At 27.6% G+C, this 15,989-nt stretch overlaps 1 protein-coding gene across 1 annotated transcript in view; it reads left to right on the top strand.

The window, feature by feature from the left end:
• Positions 1–1,035: 1,035 nt before the first annotated feature.
• The window catches only part of LOC129614972 (homeobox protein orthopedia-like), a 79,561-nt gene continuing 64,607 nt past the window's right edge, over positions 1,036–15,989 (top strand). The window contains exons 1-2 of the mRNA XM_055529970.1: positions 1,036–1,059; positions 2,457–2,658. Coding sequence (XP_055385945.1) covers positions 1,036–1,059; positions 2,457–2,658 — 226 coding nt within the window. The remainder of the gene's footprint in view (positions 1,060–2,456; positions 2,659–15,989) is intronic.

Genomic DNA, 15,989 nt, shown 5'->3' with positions numbered 1-15,989 from the left:
TAGAAGAAAATTTTTACCTATCTCCCGCCCTCTAAAAGCTATACTTACTCAAAACCCTAAAAATGCCATTTTCTAACTATTTATTGCAATGAAACCATAAACATTTTTCACATATTCCAAACGCAGAAAAATAGTAGCTGGCTTCTTCTATCGCGGCATACCATACTTGAATTTTACAACAAAATGACCGCTAAAATTTACCGTTATCTAAAGTTTGTTTTTCCAAATTCTTGATGTTGTTTTTTTTTAAGACCGTACGTTGTAGAAGTGTGAAATTTTAACGGTTTCTAGACTCTAATAAATAGTACATTTCGATAGTAAAAATTGTTTTTCTACTTCTACCGCCTCTTAAATTATCGCATTTGGTGGAATTGCATGGCAGTTTCGGTTAGCTACCACACAACTCCAAAAGCTAATTTTAAATATTTGGAAAAAATTATAGGTCAGATATATTCCTGCAATTTCGGTGGAATTGCTTGACAGGTTCGGGTAGCTACCATACAACTCCAAAAACTAATTTTAAATAATTGGAGAAATAAAAAAGTCAGATTCACGAAACTTGGCAGATGTTTCCAATTATAGGTCAGGCATATGCGTAAAGTTTCTATAGAATGGTTTCTCCGATTCGAGTTATATGTGCTCGATGCTAACAAGTACGGCTGAAACTTTTTTACTTGTTAATAATTAAATTTAAAACCCGAAGCTATTAACTACAAGCTATATACTTAAAATAGCCGATATTCTACATGCTAAAATATATACATAAGTATATAACATACAACAATCGAAATATTGTCATGTTTACTCGTATCAAAAAGAAGATTTTAGAACAATATATTACTTGTGTTATTATTCTTTGTTACGTTATTTCACAGGCAGCTAGCACTTGTTTGATTCACGGATTTTGACAGTAATTAAAGTAATGATAATTTACTGTTATATTATGTAAATTTGATCATTAGTTTTCAAATTCAAAATAGCTTACCTGGGTGAATATTTTTTATGTAACATTAAAACAAAATTCGTAACATAGAAATGTGTTTTATTCATCCAAACAACGTGCGAGTCCTAATTTTAAATTAACAAACATATTTTTCATTTCCCATTCATGTTGCATGTTATAATATTATCTGGTAAATATAAAATCAAACCTGTAAGAGTATGAAAAAATTATATTATAATTATTGCGGATAAAAGACTTTGGGTTATTATATTATAATGTATTATAACAAAAAATTTATTAGATTTCATTCTCATTTGCTTCTCAATAAACAATATTTTGTATATGTAATCTACGCTCGTATTTAGTATATGTAATACTATACGATGAAATTTTTAGATATACAGTTTAATTAAACGTAAGAATTTCTAATATTCACCTAAATTTGCAAGTTGATGCTTTTATAGTATTTTGTAATCCAGAGATTTTTAAATGTTTTGCTTTTTACTTATGAATTTTTTTGAAATGATTTTTTTGCTTGTTTTGCGAACTAAAGATTCAGAATCTTAACAAGCCTTTCATTAAAACTGCATTATTTTAGAGCATTAAATTTATATTCAACTGCGAATAGAAGTTTCTTTTATTTTCTCATGGGCATCGGTAGAGTACTTTTTAATGTTAGAGCGAAATGAATTAAGTGTACCAATTCACTGATCATTGGTAAATTTAAACAGCTGCGAGTCTACTCCGAATGAATGAACACAAAGGTCTCATTCTCCATTTTGACAAAATACTTCAGTAAGTACTGCAAAGAAGTCAACCTCCGCTTTTATTCTAGCAATCAGTAGTCCAGGAGGAATCGGTAATTCAATCTAGTATTTCGTAATTACACACAAAATGAAGGCTTCTCAATCAGCGCTGCATTAGAATTATTATAATAGAATTATTTTATTTATTAAATTATGTTAACTATTATGTATATCAGAATTTTATTTATAGTTTTCGACCAGATATAATTTTATAGTTTGTTAATGCTTAAAAGATTGAAAACCATTTATAGAAGCAAGTTAAATAATCTATTTTTACAATTTGAATTTTAATTCAACCCACACGGTAATAGAGATGAAAGCAATTTTAAAATACATTTCACCCTTGTTTATAAAAATATACATTACATAACCCGAAAAACCACCCAGCGTATATATAGAAACTTTCCCCCAATTTGATTTTTGAATTTAAGAAGCTGTGTGGTTTTTTTATCATTAAACATTTTTTATAAATCTCTACTAAATTTGACTTTTTGCACAATTTATACATTATTTCTCACTTTATGAATCCCCTGTGATATTATTGATACATTAATTGTGCATTATGATTTTTGTTTTAAACACCTGTTTGTATTTTATGTACCAATGTTTACATTAGGAAAAAAAGAAGAGAAAACCATAAGCAAGCAAAGCAGATGTTTTAATAACACGAAAATATTGTATTAAACTTTTTTTTTTATTATTTTTAGGTATGGTTTCAAAATCGCAGAGCCAAATGGAAGAAAAGGAAAAAAAGCACAAATGTTTTTCGAACACCTGGTACATTATTGCCATCTCATGCTTTACCTCCCTTTGGTGCAAATATTACCAATATAACAATGACAGAGGGGTTGTGTGGGACATCAATGTTTGGAGATAGATGGGGAGTTGGGGTTGGTTCAATGACTGGTGGTAAGCGTGCTTGCTATTATAGATATTATTTATAATACGATTAATATACGTAGTAGATTGTTTATAGCAAATTTTAATTTATTTTATACATTAATTGCAATTAAAAGATTAAGTACATGTATAATACGAGTATGCTTAAAACACTATTCTTGTATATAAAATATTACAGGAATATACAGCTTTTATTAGGTGATTCGTTTATTATTTCCTTACTATAACCTATAGTTTACGGCAATTAAAATGAGTAACAATTTTGTTTGGGTGGCAAGGCGTCAAATTCAACTGGATTTTCGAGATACTGTCATTTTAAGAAAATCTGATAAAATATTCACTTAGGCGAATATTTAAGCTGCCTTCCAAGAAAAGCAAAACTTTATATCAATTTATATCTTATGTTATATTTCACGACCTTTTGTACAATAATTGTAAAAGGTAAATAAATAAAAACTTTAATAATAGTCTATCTATAACTTGTTTTTTAAGAAAGTATAGCAAAAATAATAAACAAAATTTGAGTATATCGTTTTTAATAAATTTTTTTAAAGTTCGCAGATAAATACAAGGGACGAACTCTTACTTTCTTTTACATAGATATTCATACGAGGTCCTTGCAGTGAATACTGGAAAAATGGATATATTTTAAGTTTTAGTCTTATACTTTTAAAAATTTTCCAAGGTGGTTACCATGCAGTTTAATCTTGTTTTTTTTACTTTAGCAACGCTAGATACATTAAAACCGAATAAATAACCTCAAATAACAATATTTAAATTGTAAAATTGTTTCCATGCATAATCTATATCAGTGATTCCCCAAAGTGGTCTATACTAGGGGTCTACGAAATATGAATTTATTTAAATTTCTCACATCATAGATGTACCTTGCTACTGTTACAAATTTAAATCTCTTAATGAAATTAGCAGGGGGTCTATTAAAAATTGAAAAGCACTATAAGGGGTCGAGATAAATAAGTTTGGGAACCTCTGATCTATATCAACGTAAAAGTTTGTAGTGAGTTGGAAATACGTTGTCATTACTCATTGAAAGTTTTCCTAACTGGGTTTAAGGTTATGATAGCTTTGCGTGTTAAATTAACCTATTATATTTGGTTTGTAAAATTATTACTATGTAAAAGTGAAACGTTATATAGATGATTTATAAACCTTAATAAAACATGCGATTTTAGTGTTATATAATAATATAAAATTAGAAATAGAAGAGAACTAAGAGAATGTTGAATTAGAAATATGACTATCAAGGTTGGAGCTGTGATTATTGCAATGGAAGTGGATAATGCTAGGTAGCATGTTTTACGATTTTCTCTGATATGAAGTAATACCTAAAAATTTAATTAAAGTACATTATTATGTTTGTCATCGAATTAAAAAAAAATTGAAAGTTTCAAGTGAATACAATAAAAATTCTAAATTTTTAAGATAACTAATTTTTTTTTTAAGAAAAATACATTCATAAGTATCCAAAAATTAAAGGAAATAACCTCAAATTCTATTACCTCAACTTGCGTAATATATTTCTTAAAAAGCTTTTTTTTCATTTATTAATGTTTAAAAGCTACTAAAATTTTAGACATATAACTGGTATTACTTTTCTGCTTTTACAAAATTTGAAAAATGTTTTTCAATATTTGAAAAATTTAAATTCAATAATCAAAAACTGGGATTTCTAACTCTCTGAGGGAAATTTCTAAGATTCTTTACTTTTAGACGGGGAAAATAGGTAAAAATTCTCCTCCACATAAATAAGTTTGTGGCAAAGATGTATTAAAACATATAAAATTTAATTAATTATATGTAATGGGTATATATGTCGACTTTTAAATTAGAGGTGTAAACGTTTTGTAAAACGGGCAGACTATTCGTCTACTCGATCCGAGTGAAACTAGGAAGCATTTTTTTTCTAAAACTACAAAAAAAAAACATTTCATGAAAGAAACTGCTTTTCTGTACAAACTGTACATTTCATGAACTTTGAAAGCATGTAGATATACAAATCAAACAAGGACTGCCTACTGAAGACGGACGAAGGTAACGCGGCTAAGTTTTCTTTTCATACCAATAATAACAAAAAAAAAACTAGAAACGTCTTGGCCGACCTTATCCCACTGAATTATGCCCTACACTAGAACAGCTGAACAAACTCTTTATAACTAATGTTTATGGCTTAAATGAAGGATAGTAATAGCTTTTTAATATTTATGAGGGTGTGGTTACAATATATAATTTCACAAATAAAGATTTCTATCTTATTCAAGACCTCAATTAGTTTCTGGATAATTTGAAATTAGCTATCAGGATTATACAACAGCTATCCGAATCTGTGAAGCCATTTATTAAAGCTTCTAAGATATGTTGGACTTATAATAAATTTTTTTTTATTATTTTTTACTACGTTTTTCTCAACTTCATTTCTTGTTTGCTTGTCCAGAAACAAAATATTTGGATTGTTTTTTTGTATTTTGGGAAAGTGCTTTTTAGAAAGGTCCCAATCACAGCCTCGAATTGGCTCCAAATAGGGTTTCGGACCTCAAATAACCCATCCAGCCAAATTTAAAAATAGAAGGTTCAAAAGTTTTAAAATATTTAAATTTATGATGAGAGGAAATATTTTTATGGTTATCTAATATATCTATCTAATAATAAAATAAGTATCTAATATATTATATAAGTCTAATTTAGGCTGGGATAGAAAAAAACTATTTTCTTCTTTTTAGTTCGTCAGAAAAACGTATTTATGTTTTACAGATTTTATTCTAGGGTATACTGAAATGTTTAAAATTAGCTGTTATTAGAACGAGTACCTGTTTTGACAAATGACAGTCGTATTTCGTTTAATTTTGGAAAAATTTAATATAATATTTTTGAGTTGTATGGCAGCTTCCCGAAAGCCTTTTTCAAATTGTTTGGCTATGTTTGCTGTGCGAACGAACGTGCAAGTACTGGTGAAAATGTTAATGGAATCCTGCATATTTCAATTCACGTATGTATATAACACTACACTCTTGTTTTTCAAAACCGCATTCTCACAACTAATATTAAACTTTCGTCTACAGAATACACGTTCCAGCAAATTCCACAAATTTCCACAAAATAATGTAACTCTACAACTTAGTTTGTCAAAATCGAATACTCATAATTAAACTTTCATTTACACAAATTACATGTTCTTGCGAATTCAATGAATTTGTATGCTAATTAACTATCTAAACTTACGTAACACTAAACTTTTCTTTCCGGAGTTAAATTTCTACAAATCAATATTAAGCTTTCACTAATAGAACAGAATATACAAATCCGGCTTATTTGCAATTACCACTGATAAAATTTTTGTTTTTTCAATTTTCATTTCCACAAACAACTGCTGCCGAACAAGCAATTAGAAACATATAACTACGGTAGAAATAATTACACAAACTAAGTTCTTATTTGAAGTGACCGAAAGGATTCCGCGAAAGGAATCAAAGTTGTATATTAAATTTGAAAGAAGATTTAAACTCATTTTTATTAAAGATTAGTTAATTAAAAAAGTTGTAGAACAATAAAATTTAATATGAATTATTTAATATTAAATAAAATGAGTGAATTGTCAAATCTATAAAATAAAAACAACATAATATTATAATATTATATTGTATAATATAAAATAAATAAAATTGGGTATATAACCATTCAAATTAAATTTGATAATAAGAATTAACAAATCAAATCTGTAAATTCCCAAATCTGAATAAAATGGCATAATTATAAATAAGAGTGTGGAGAACTGAAAAACTTTTTTTTTATTTAAATTAAAACCGAAAATAAATTTTTTTTCCTGAGCTTAAAATTGGTATATCTGCTCCATCTATATTATATGTTATATTGTAAAAGTTAAATACGTTGACGCAAACATCGTTTATTCTCGTTAACATTATTCATTTTCCGAAAAAGAACATACAAAAAGAAAATGAGAAAAAAAATTTATCAATTCCCCTAATATTTTAGTTAACGTTTTTATATCTAACAAGTCCAAAATTCCAATACTCAATTGGTCTAATAGTCTAATATTTTTTTTTTTCAATTCCATTGACCGTGATTTCTTATTATTTTTTTTTTTTTTTAAAAAAAAAAAAAGAATTTATTTTTTTAACAAACCAATTGTTTGTATTGTACCACTTTTCCTTCAACAATAAAAATACTGCTTTTAAATACAGTCTATGTATACCTACCATACTATTAAAATTATTTTCATTCATATATGAAACTATTTCTAGGATTATATATATTAAGGATGAACCATTTATGCAGTTTTTGAAATAAAGCAAAAATTAATTTAAAGATGGTTAACATAATGCTAGATTTTAATTGCGTGAGTTAAGAAAAATAATTATACTTTTTAATGTCATGGAATTTACCGTTAGCTTCTTGCGTTTATAGAAATTTGAAAAAGCTCACGGTTTCGGAAATATAAGGGGTCAAAATTTCAATTTTTACAAATTTCGTGGGACGATAACATGAGAGGGGGTGGAGATGGAAAAAATTTTCTTCTAACGAAATAACTATTTGTTAGTGTCTAACAGCTGCTAAAATTTCATTTCCTACAACTGGGGGTCTAAAAGGAAAACGACATCAAAATTTTGGAAAAAACTTATTTAGGCAACGGTAAATTTGAACGGCCATTTTGTTTTTTTAAACTTTAATTATAGTACACCGCGATAGCAGAAGCAAGCCACTGTCTTTCTGGGACTGCAAAATTTGAAAAATACTTATGGTTTCACTGCAATAAATAGTTAAAAAATGTCATTTTTAGGGTTTTGGGGGGTATAACTTCTAGAGAGTGGAGATGGGTAAAAATTTTCTTCTACGGTTTTGTAACAGTTTTGTAGAAGTTTTGTAAACATGTCCACGGACGGAAAGAGTGAAACTAATAAGCACTTATTTTCAAAAATTTTTTTGAAAAGTGCTAAAAATAAAAAAGAAAAAATTTTTCAAATTCATATTTCAATATGGTCTCAAATATCAATGAGGAAGGTTGTATGATTTTTTCATGAACATTTTGTATTTTTTAATAAGGTAAGTTGAGTAACTGCGGCTAATAAAAATGGTAATTTCAAAAATTTGAGTTACCTCATTTCAGTTATTTAAAAGATACTTATAGAATTATTTCTTATGTGTGTATATACCTACTTCCAAACAATTTTTTTATACATAATTATTTTAAAATTAATTCAAACAAGTTATATTTAGCGTTTGCAAAACTTATTTTTGCCCTGCTTTTATATACAGGAAGTTCGAGACTCAATGGTATTCCCGAACTGATAGAATACATGCAGACGAACAAGAAGCACCTAGTGACATTTTTCTTTCTGGGCCCTTGTTCTCGATTTATGGGGCCTCAAAGTTGGAACTACCAAAAAGCGTCTTATTTTCACATTTTTATTTATAACTCGGAAAATGTGACAGGTGAATCTAACTTTGTAGAGTCATTTTATCGCTAATGAAATCCCCATTCTAACGATATACCAGCAGTTGCAAAGGCTTTTTTAGTTTCAAATACATTCAAGTCCAAAGTCAAAATTTGTTAAAAATTTTTTTTCTAAATTTTCGTTTAACTGTCATTTACTCATAATTCCACGTTATCAGCCTATCATTTTTTTTACAGGAAGAAGAGCCCTATATTAACTAACCTATATTAAATAACATGTCTACCAGGCGAAAACTGAGGCCAAAACCTTAGACTAAAAAAAATTGACTAAAACAAAATATTTTTCAAATAAAAACAATTTTTTTTAATCGTTATTACGCAGTGTTATGCATTATTTACATTTACTTTTTCTTTTCCAAAATGAAAGACATTTGCATTGCCTTTATTTATCCACAAAATATTTCCAAAAGTTTCAGGAATATTGTGTCTACGAGGATTCAATTTATAAAAAACAAAAAAAACGAGATTTTTCGCGATAAATTAGTTATAATCCAAGTAATATTCACCCTCTGATCTTCTGTATATTTTGATATTATTCTAAAAATTCAATTATTGATCTTCAGGTGTAGTTAACGTGGAAAATTTTAATTTTCCACTTACTCACAAGAGCGTTTTTTCAAACCTATGAGAAAAAAGGGTATAATAAAATAACCTATTAACCTATGAAAAAAAAGGCTCTTCACTAAAAAATAATGAAATGTTTTTTTCAGTGCCACATAAAATGTTAAAGGCGGAGGTTGTGTTTTCAGTTTTTTCGCTTTTTGTGCAAGTATTTTATGAATTTTAAATAATTATGAATGAAAAAATTATTATATTTAATTGATATTTGAAAAATAACTTTGAAATTTTATCTGCTTTATAATAAATATGAAATAACTTCTTATTGCTACTCAAAAAATTACTACTTCGGTTTAAAAAAAAACATATAAAACAAAGTCGTAATTTCAAATTTCTCTCTTAACATGAGGACTTGTAAGATTTAAGGATATTATTTTAAGAATACGTATTAAGAATATTATTTTAGGCATATGTAATCGTGTATAAAACATTTACATATATATAGGTTTTGTTGAACAATTTTTGTTTTCGTATTTACGCTTTCTATATCCTCAAAGATAGAAACGCAGCCGGAGTAAAAGGCTAATTTAATTAAAGGTCATTATGGTAAAGTGAACATAATATTTTTGAATTTACTTCGGTTATATTTTTTTTTAGAAGCATTAATATAAGAGCAAATAATACTATTATAAACATACATATCTACAATTATGATCTTGATATGTATGTAATGCAGTATTATAAATTATTATTAATTATATATCATATTTATATAATGCAGTATTATAAAAATTATTAACTACATACACTTTGACTTTATAATGCTCGAAAACTTTATTGTTTTTTGTTTAATGTACAGAAAAAAAACAAAACAATACATATGTATGTATGTACATATATCTACATACATATGTATGTATATACATATAATAGAAATACTACTACATAATTATGTATAAAGTAAATAAAACAAAACGAAAGAAAACAGTAAAAATTTTCGATACAATTATACAAACATGGATCTAATAATATATGGCTAATAAACATTGATCTAATAATAGCTAGCGCTCACATATTTCTTAATAATAGAAAAAATCTGATGTGGTCACCATATAACCGACCGCAATGTATATTAACTAAATTAGTAAAAGTACTCCAGAAGATTATAAAAATGCGTTATAAAAGTTTTTTGTGCCGTTCGAATCATACGAAAAGTTCGTCAGCAACTTCTGATAACAATCAAAGCTCAAATATTAAATTTGAAGAATTTCTATCAATTCGTCCCGGATCAGTTTCCGAGCCCGGATCTTTTAAAACAATTTATAGGTTCATTGTTTTAATACCTCGAATTTAAATATTAAATTTGCATGAAATCGGTTTATTATTTCTTTATATACGCAAAAATGTACATTTGACCCGTAGTAAACGTCCAGTTGCTGACATCCGATTTCTTCCAGAAGTTAGGACGTTTTGCGACGGTCGAATGAAGCTTATATATGAAACTTCAAGTAAATCTGTTTAATATTTTCTTAAAAATGATAAAAAATATTAAACAGGTCCGCTAAAAAGTTCTGTTCCCATGGCCTAATATATCACAAAAGTTATAAAATTTTGTATTTACATAAAATATGAAATTTTATATTTACATAAAATATGAAATTTTATATTTACATATAAAATTTCACGAAAATCGGTTCAGCCGAACTTGCGATACACACGTGCATACACAGACAGACCGACCGACAGGTTGCTCAAAATTGTTTATTTATACTTCGCTACCATGGAGAAGTGCGTTCCCATCGAAAACTGGATATGGAAAATTTGTTGCCGATATAACCTACCTTATTGTATACACAATGCTGTCGGTAATAAAGCCAACACGCAGTGTAGCTTAACGTCGAATCGACAATTTGAAATTTTATGTTTTACAAATTTCACCTTTACTACACTCAACCTTATGTCTAGTTTTCAATGCAACTAAATTGAAGGCTATTTTAAGTGATAATTTAAATTTTTATTTTCGTAAAAGTGAAAAAAAACATTTAAATTAAGATTTCTTTTTTCGAATATTGCGAAGAAAAATTTTCTGAAAAAAATAAAATTTTAATTTTGTTTCCGGTCAATAATTTAATAAAATACGCATAAGCAATGATATACAGAAATATTAGGTAAACAATATTTGTCTAAAATAAAAATAATGTATGTACTAGAAGCCCCTAGTGCGAAGCGCACTAATTTCAAATATTTTTGAAAAAAAATCTTTAAAAACAATTCTTAGTAATTCTTTTACTTCGAAGAGCACAGACTCTAATATTTTTAACTTCGTAGAGTCCGTGATCACCTGTAATAACTTACTTTAAGTCCCTATATCACAGGGGTAATCCCACAATTAAGAGAAGCTAAGTATATGAATAAGTATAAGACCTACGTATATAAAATTTTAGCCTTTTTTCCCGGAGAAATCAAATTTATCTCTGTATTACTTATAGTTCCGTTAATAATTCGTATTTTATAGCAACGATTTAACGCATATAGGTTTTTTTATGTTCACCATTTTTGGCATTTTAGATTTGCTCACTGGTAATACAATGAAACTCAACGTGTTAAAATATGAATACATGTACGTTAGTAATTAGTAATTCATTTAATAAAGGAAGAAAAATTAAAACTTAGATAAGGTTTGTCGCTGACTCGCAAAACGTAAAAAAATTATATCGATATACTCGCAGTGCTCATTATAGTAAATCAATAAATAATGATTTGAAATGATCATGAACTTAAGTTTCAAAACAAAACTACAAATTTCACCTCTCTATGCATTGTTGGTTGGGTCTAGTACCAGTACAATGTGCATGAATCACATGTTTAGTATGAATAATTTAAACATGTTTAGTATGAATAATGATCTGCACGAATAAACATAAACTTAACATATTAACTAACATAATCAGTTATAAAATTTTTTGATTTCAAGCATTATGTTGATTTACATCAAAAAAAAATTTGATAGGAACACATGACCGCAAGATTTTGTCTAGTTTAGCTAAAATGTTGCATGACACTACAAAAATGCCTCCCATAAATTTTAGGTAGGCTAGTACGCTTTTACGTAACATACCCAGAAAAATATAAATTCAGCTCTTACCAAAGGCTCATTTTATGCTTACCATTTGGTCCCTGAAAAATTTGTCAGTAAGTTTCGGTAGCAAACAGAAGTCAAACTTTTAACTTTAAGAAATTCCATCAATTAGCTTCATAGGTATGATAACAATTCTCCTTGTTCGGCTTCCGAGTCCCGGCATTTCCAAAAAATTTATAAGTTCAGGGTGTTGACACCCCTAATGTAAATATTAAATTTCACGGAAATTGGGTGATTTTTTCTCTTTATATGCGCAAAAATGTAAACTTTATATTTACATTAGGTTGGATATGTCGATCTCCGCGGCTGTACGAATTGAACCCTAATTATTATATACATATACATTATTACACATTTACATATATATTATTACCGACCGTATTGTGTAAACAATAGGTAGGTTATGTGATGGCAACAAATTTTGCATATGGAGTTTTTGGTGGGAATGCACTTTTCCATAGTAGGGAAGTGTAAGTAAACTATTTTTAGCAACCTGTCGGTCTGTCAGTCTGTGTGTGCACGCGTGTATCTCAAGTTCGGCTGAACCGATTTTGAAGAAATTTTATATGTAAGTTTACTTCGACCATGGCACGGATTGATCAACTTTTGGGATATATCAGGCATCGGGAACTGCACTTTTTAGCGGGCCTGTTTTACATTTTTGACCATTTTAAAGAAACTATTCAACCGATTTGCTTGAAATTTCGTATATAAGCTTCGCTTGACCGTCCGCGAAACCTCCTAAATTTTGGAAGAAATCAGGTGTCAGCAACTAGACGTTTACTACGGGCCAAATATACATTTTTGCGTATATAAAAAGAAATAATCAACCGATTTCATTGAAATTTAATATTTGAATTCTTCGTATTAAAATAATGAATATATAAATTTTTTGGAAAGATCAGGGCTCGAAAACTGATTTGCGGGCCGATTTTACATTCTTCACCATATCTACGAAACGAATTGATGGAATTTCTTAAAATTTGATATATGATTTCTGCTTGTTACCGAAACTAACTGGCAAGCATTTTAGGGAATGCAGGTAGCACAAAGCAAAATTGTACTAAGAGCCAAATTTACAATTTTCTAGGTATGTTAACTATAAGCTTACTAATGTTCTAAAAATTGGAAAGAAGTATTTAACAGACATTTTTATAATATTCTTTAACATTTTCACTTAACTAGATAATACATATTGCGGTCGGTTATATGCTGATCACATCAGATTTTTTTTTTATATTAATATAATGTAAATGCATAAGAACTTTTTGGGCTACTTACGTTTATGAGTAAAATCAAACATAAAAACAACTTTTTTGAGTATTACTTTATTTACATATGCGTTAATATGATTCATGCATGAATTATATATCTTTGCTGACTTTTTTCAAATAATAAATTAAACAGAACCGAATGTTATCGCCTCTGCGCTGCGTAACAGGCTTATCATGAGAAAATAAACATAACACAAAAATAAAAAAGTTCTGCATCAAATCTGTATACAATTTTATTAAATGATATACATATTTAAAATGTTGGCAGAATTTAGAATTATTTTTTTGATTTTCGTCATTTTCTTTTTCTATGTTATTCTTCCGAAGATAAAGAATATAAGCGAAAACACTCGATGGTTGCGCCATCAGATTTGGCTTGTATAATTATATATATATATAGCTAATTCTCAGGTGGCAAAAAATACGATTACTTTTAGAAGGCTAGAGACATGTGACAAAAAGCATTAGATAGGGTTTTGCCTCTAGGGTCCCAGAAAAATCTGACATTGGAACTTTTTGGCCCCGAAATAACCCTATTTTAAGATTTTCTGATAAAATTATTGTATAACAAAAGTACTTTTTCTTTTTAGCCCCGAAATAACCCTACCTTAAGATTTTCTGAAAAAATTTTTGTATATCAAAAGCATTTTTTCTTTTATACTTTATATTACTGGCAAAACAAACCAACAAATAAAACAATATTTTTTATTATAAGAAACACAAACCTAGAACGAGAAATAAATAATATTCGAAAATATAATGATCTCACGTATTTTAAGTTCGAAAAATCGAAATAAACTTAAATAAATGTCAGGTTTTATAAAAGAGATCAGATGTTTTGTGGCATCTGAATATTAACGCTTCATTTGTTATTGTTTTGAATGTTATGTTTCGTCAGCGAGCTTTAAGAAAATATACATACACAATTTATGTACGTACGTATCTACCTAAAATTTTATTTTTATTGTTCGAGCGAAAAACTGTAAAATGCTAAATTCTAATCCATTCATATGTACATACATATATTTGAATAAAATTATTATTTTGTTTTTGCCTAAACCTTTTTTTATTTAAAAAATTTAATCCTATGTGTTCACCCAAAGTTTTAAAAAAACAGGTATCCATTCATAATTATGTATGTTTGTATAATTTTATTTCTAATTGTTCCAACAGAAAATTTCAAAATTTTCAATTCTAATACATTCATATGTGCATACGTTCATATGTTGGAACAAAAAATCTTAAAATCTTCAATTCTAAAATATTTATATATACATACATATGTGTATGTGAATAAAATTATAATTTTGTTTTTGACTAAACCTTTTCTTTATTTGAAAAATTCAATCCCATATGTTCATCCACAGTTTTAAAAAAAACAGGTATCAATTCATAATTATGTATGTTTGTATTTATAATATTATTTCTAATTGTTCCAACAGAAAATTTCAAAATTTTCAATTCTAATACATTCATGTGTACCTACGTTCATATGTTGGAACGAAAAATTTTAAAATTTTCAATTCTAAAACATTTATATATACATACATATGTATATGTGGATCAAATTACGAGTATTATTTTGTTTTTGACTAAACCTTTTCTTTATTTGAAAAATTCAATCCTATATGTTCACCCACAGTTTTAAAAAAAACCGGTATCCATTCATAATTATGTATATTTGTATTTATAATTTTATTTCTAATTTTTTATCATGCATGCATTTTAGTAGCGAATTATTTTATGCATATACAGTAATTTATCGCTTAAAGTGCTTATTGTAAAGGGTATTTTATAATTCTATGCTACATAACTCAAAGCGAGGTTCTAAAATAAATTACTCAAAGATATTAGATTTCAAAGGAACTAATTGTTTGTTTAATTATGTATTTTTTGGTAATTGTTTTTCAGAACTTTTCTTATTTTAAGTTTTATCTTATTATTTTATTTATTAGGAAAAAAACATAGCTATATGTATATTAAGGGAGTGTTTTTGAAGAAATAAAGGAAACTTAAAATATCTCAGCCACAGAATGGAACACAATTTCAAAACTACAGGCATAATACTTGGCAGGCTTGTAATGCAAGCACACACAACTAGTATAATATAGAACTCGTATATATCATTGAAAAATTATATTTTTTATTGAAAAAATTTCTAAGTGTATTTATTAAATTATATATTTTTATATAATATTTCCCAACAATATTTTCAAACTGTTTCAAGCAAAATTTTTTGCGATTTAAAAAATTAAAACAAAAAAATAATATATTTTTTGCAAGCTTTAAAAATTATTATTTGCCAGGTATCCATTTACACAAATTTGTTCATTTTTATGAGAATGAATTGCGATCCTTTCATTATAGATAAAGTTAACGCAAGGTTATAATTATTTTTTATGAACAAGGTAACACAAGCATTGCCTGTCGTAAATTTGAAGCAATGAATAATAACATTTATATATCATCGTGCTTTATTTACTTTTCCCTTTTGGCTTATATAACTAATGTCTTTATATCTAACAAGTCCCAATAGTCAATCTTTTTTACGAAATATTACAATTTTTGGTTTCGTTCCTGTTTTTAGCACTTTTCCAAAAATTTTTTGAAAAAAAGTACTTATTAGTTTCACTCTGTCCGTCCGTCCGTGTGTCTGTTTACGAAACTTCTATACCCTTGAAGATAGAAAGCTGGAATTTAATACGTAGATAGATCTTTACTAGAAACTTATTTCCGTAGAACAAAATTTTTACCTATCTCACCCCCCCCCCCCCCTCTAGAAGTTATATCCCCCCCCAAAACCCTAAAAAAGCTTTTTTTTAGCGAAACCGCAAGCTTTTTCAAATTTCTATAAACGCAAAAAGCTAACGGTAAATTCCAT

The sequence above is a fragment of the Condylostylus longicornis genome, unplaced genomic scaffold (genome assembly GCF_029603195.1).
Source record: "Condylostylus longicornis isolate FDR11 unplaced genomic scaffold, ASM2960319v2 ptg000132l, whole genome shotgun sequence".
Lineage (NCBI taxonomy): Eukaryota > Metazoa > Arthropoda > Insecta > Diptera > Dolichopodidae > Condylostylus > Condylostylus longicornis.
This window is presented reverse-complemented; position numbering and strand designations above follow the sequence as displayed.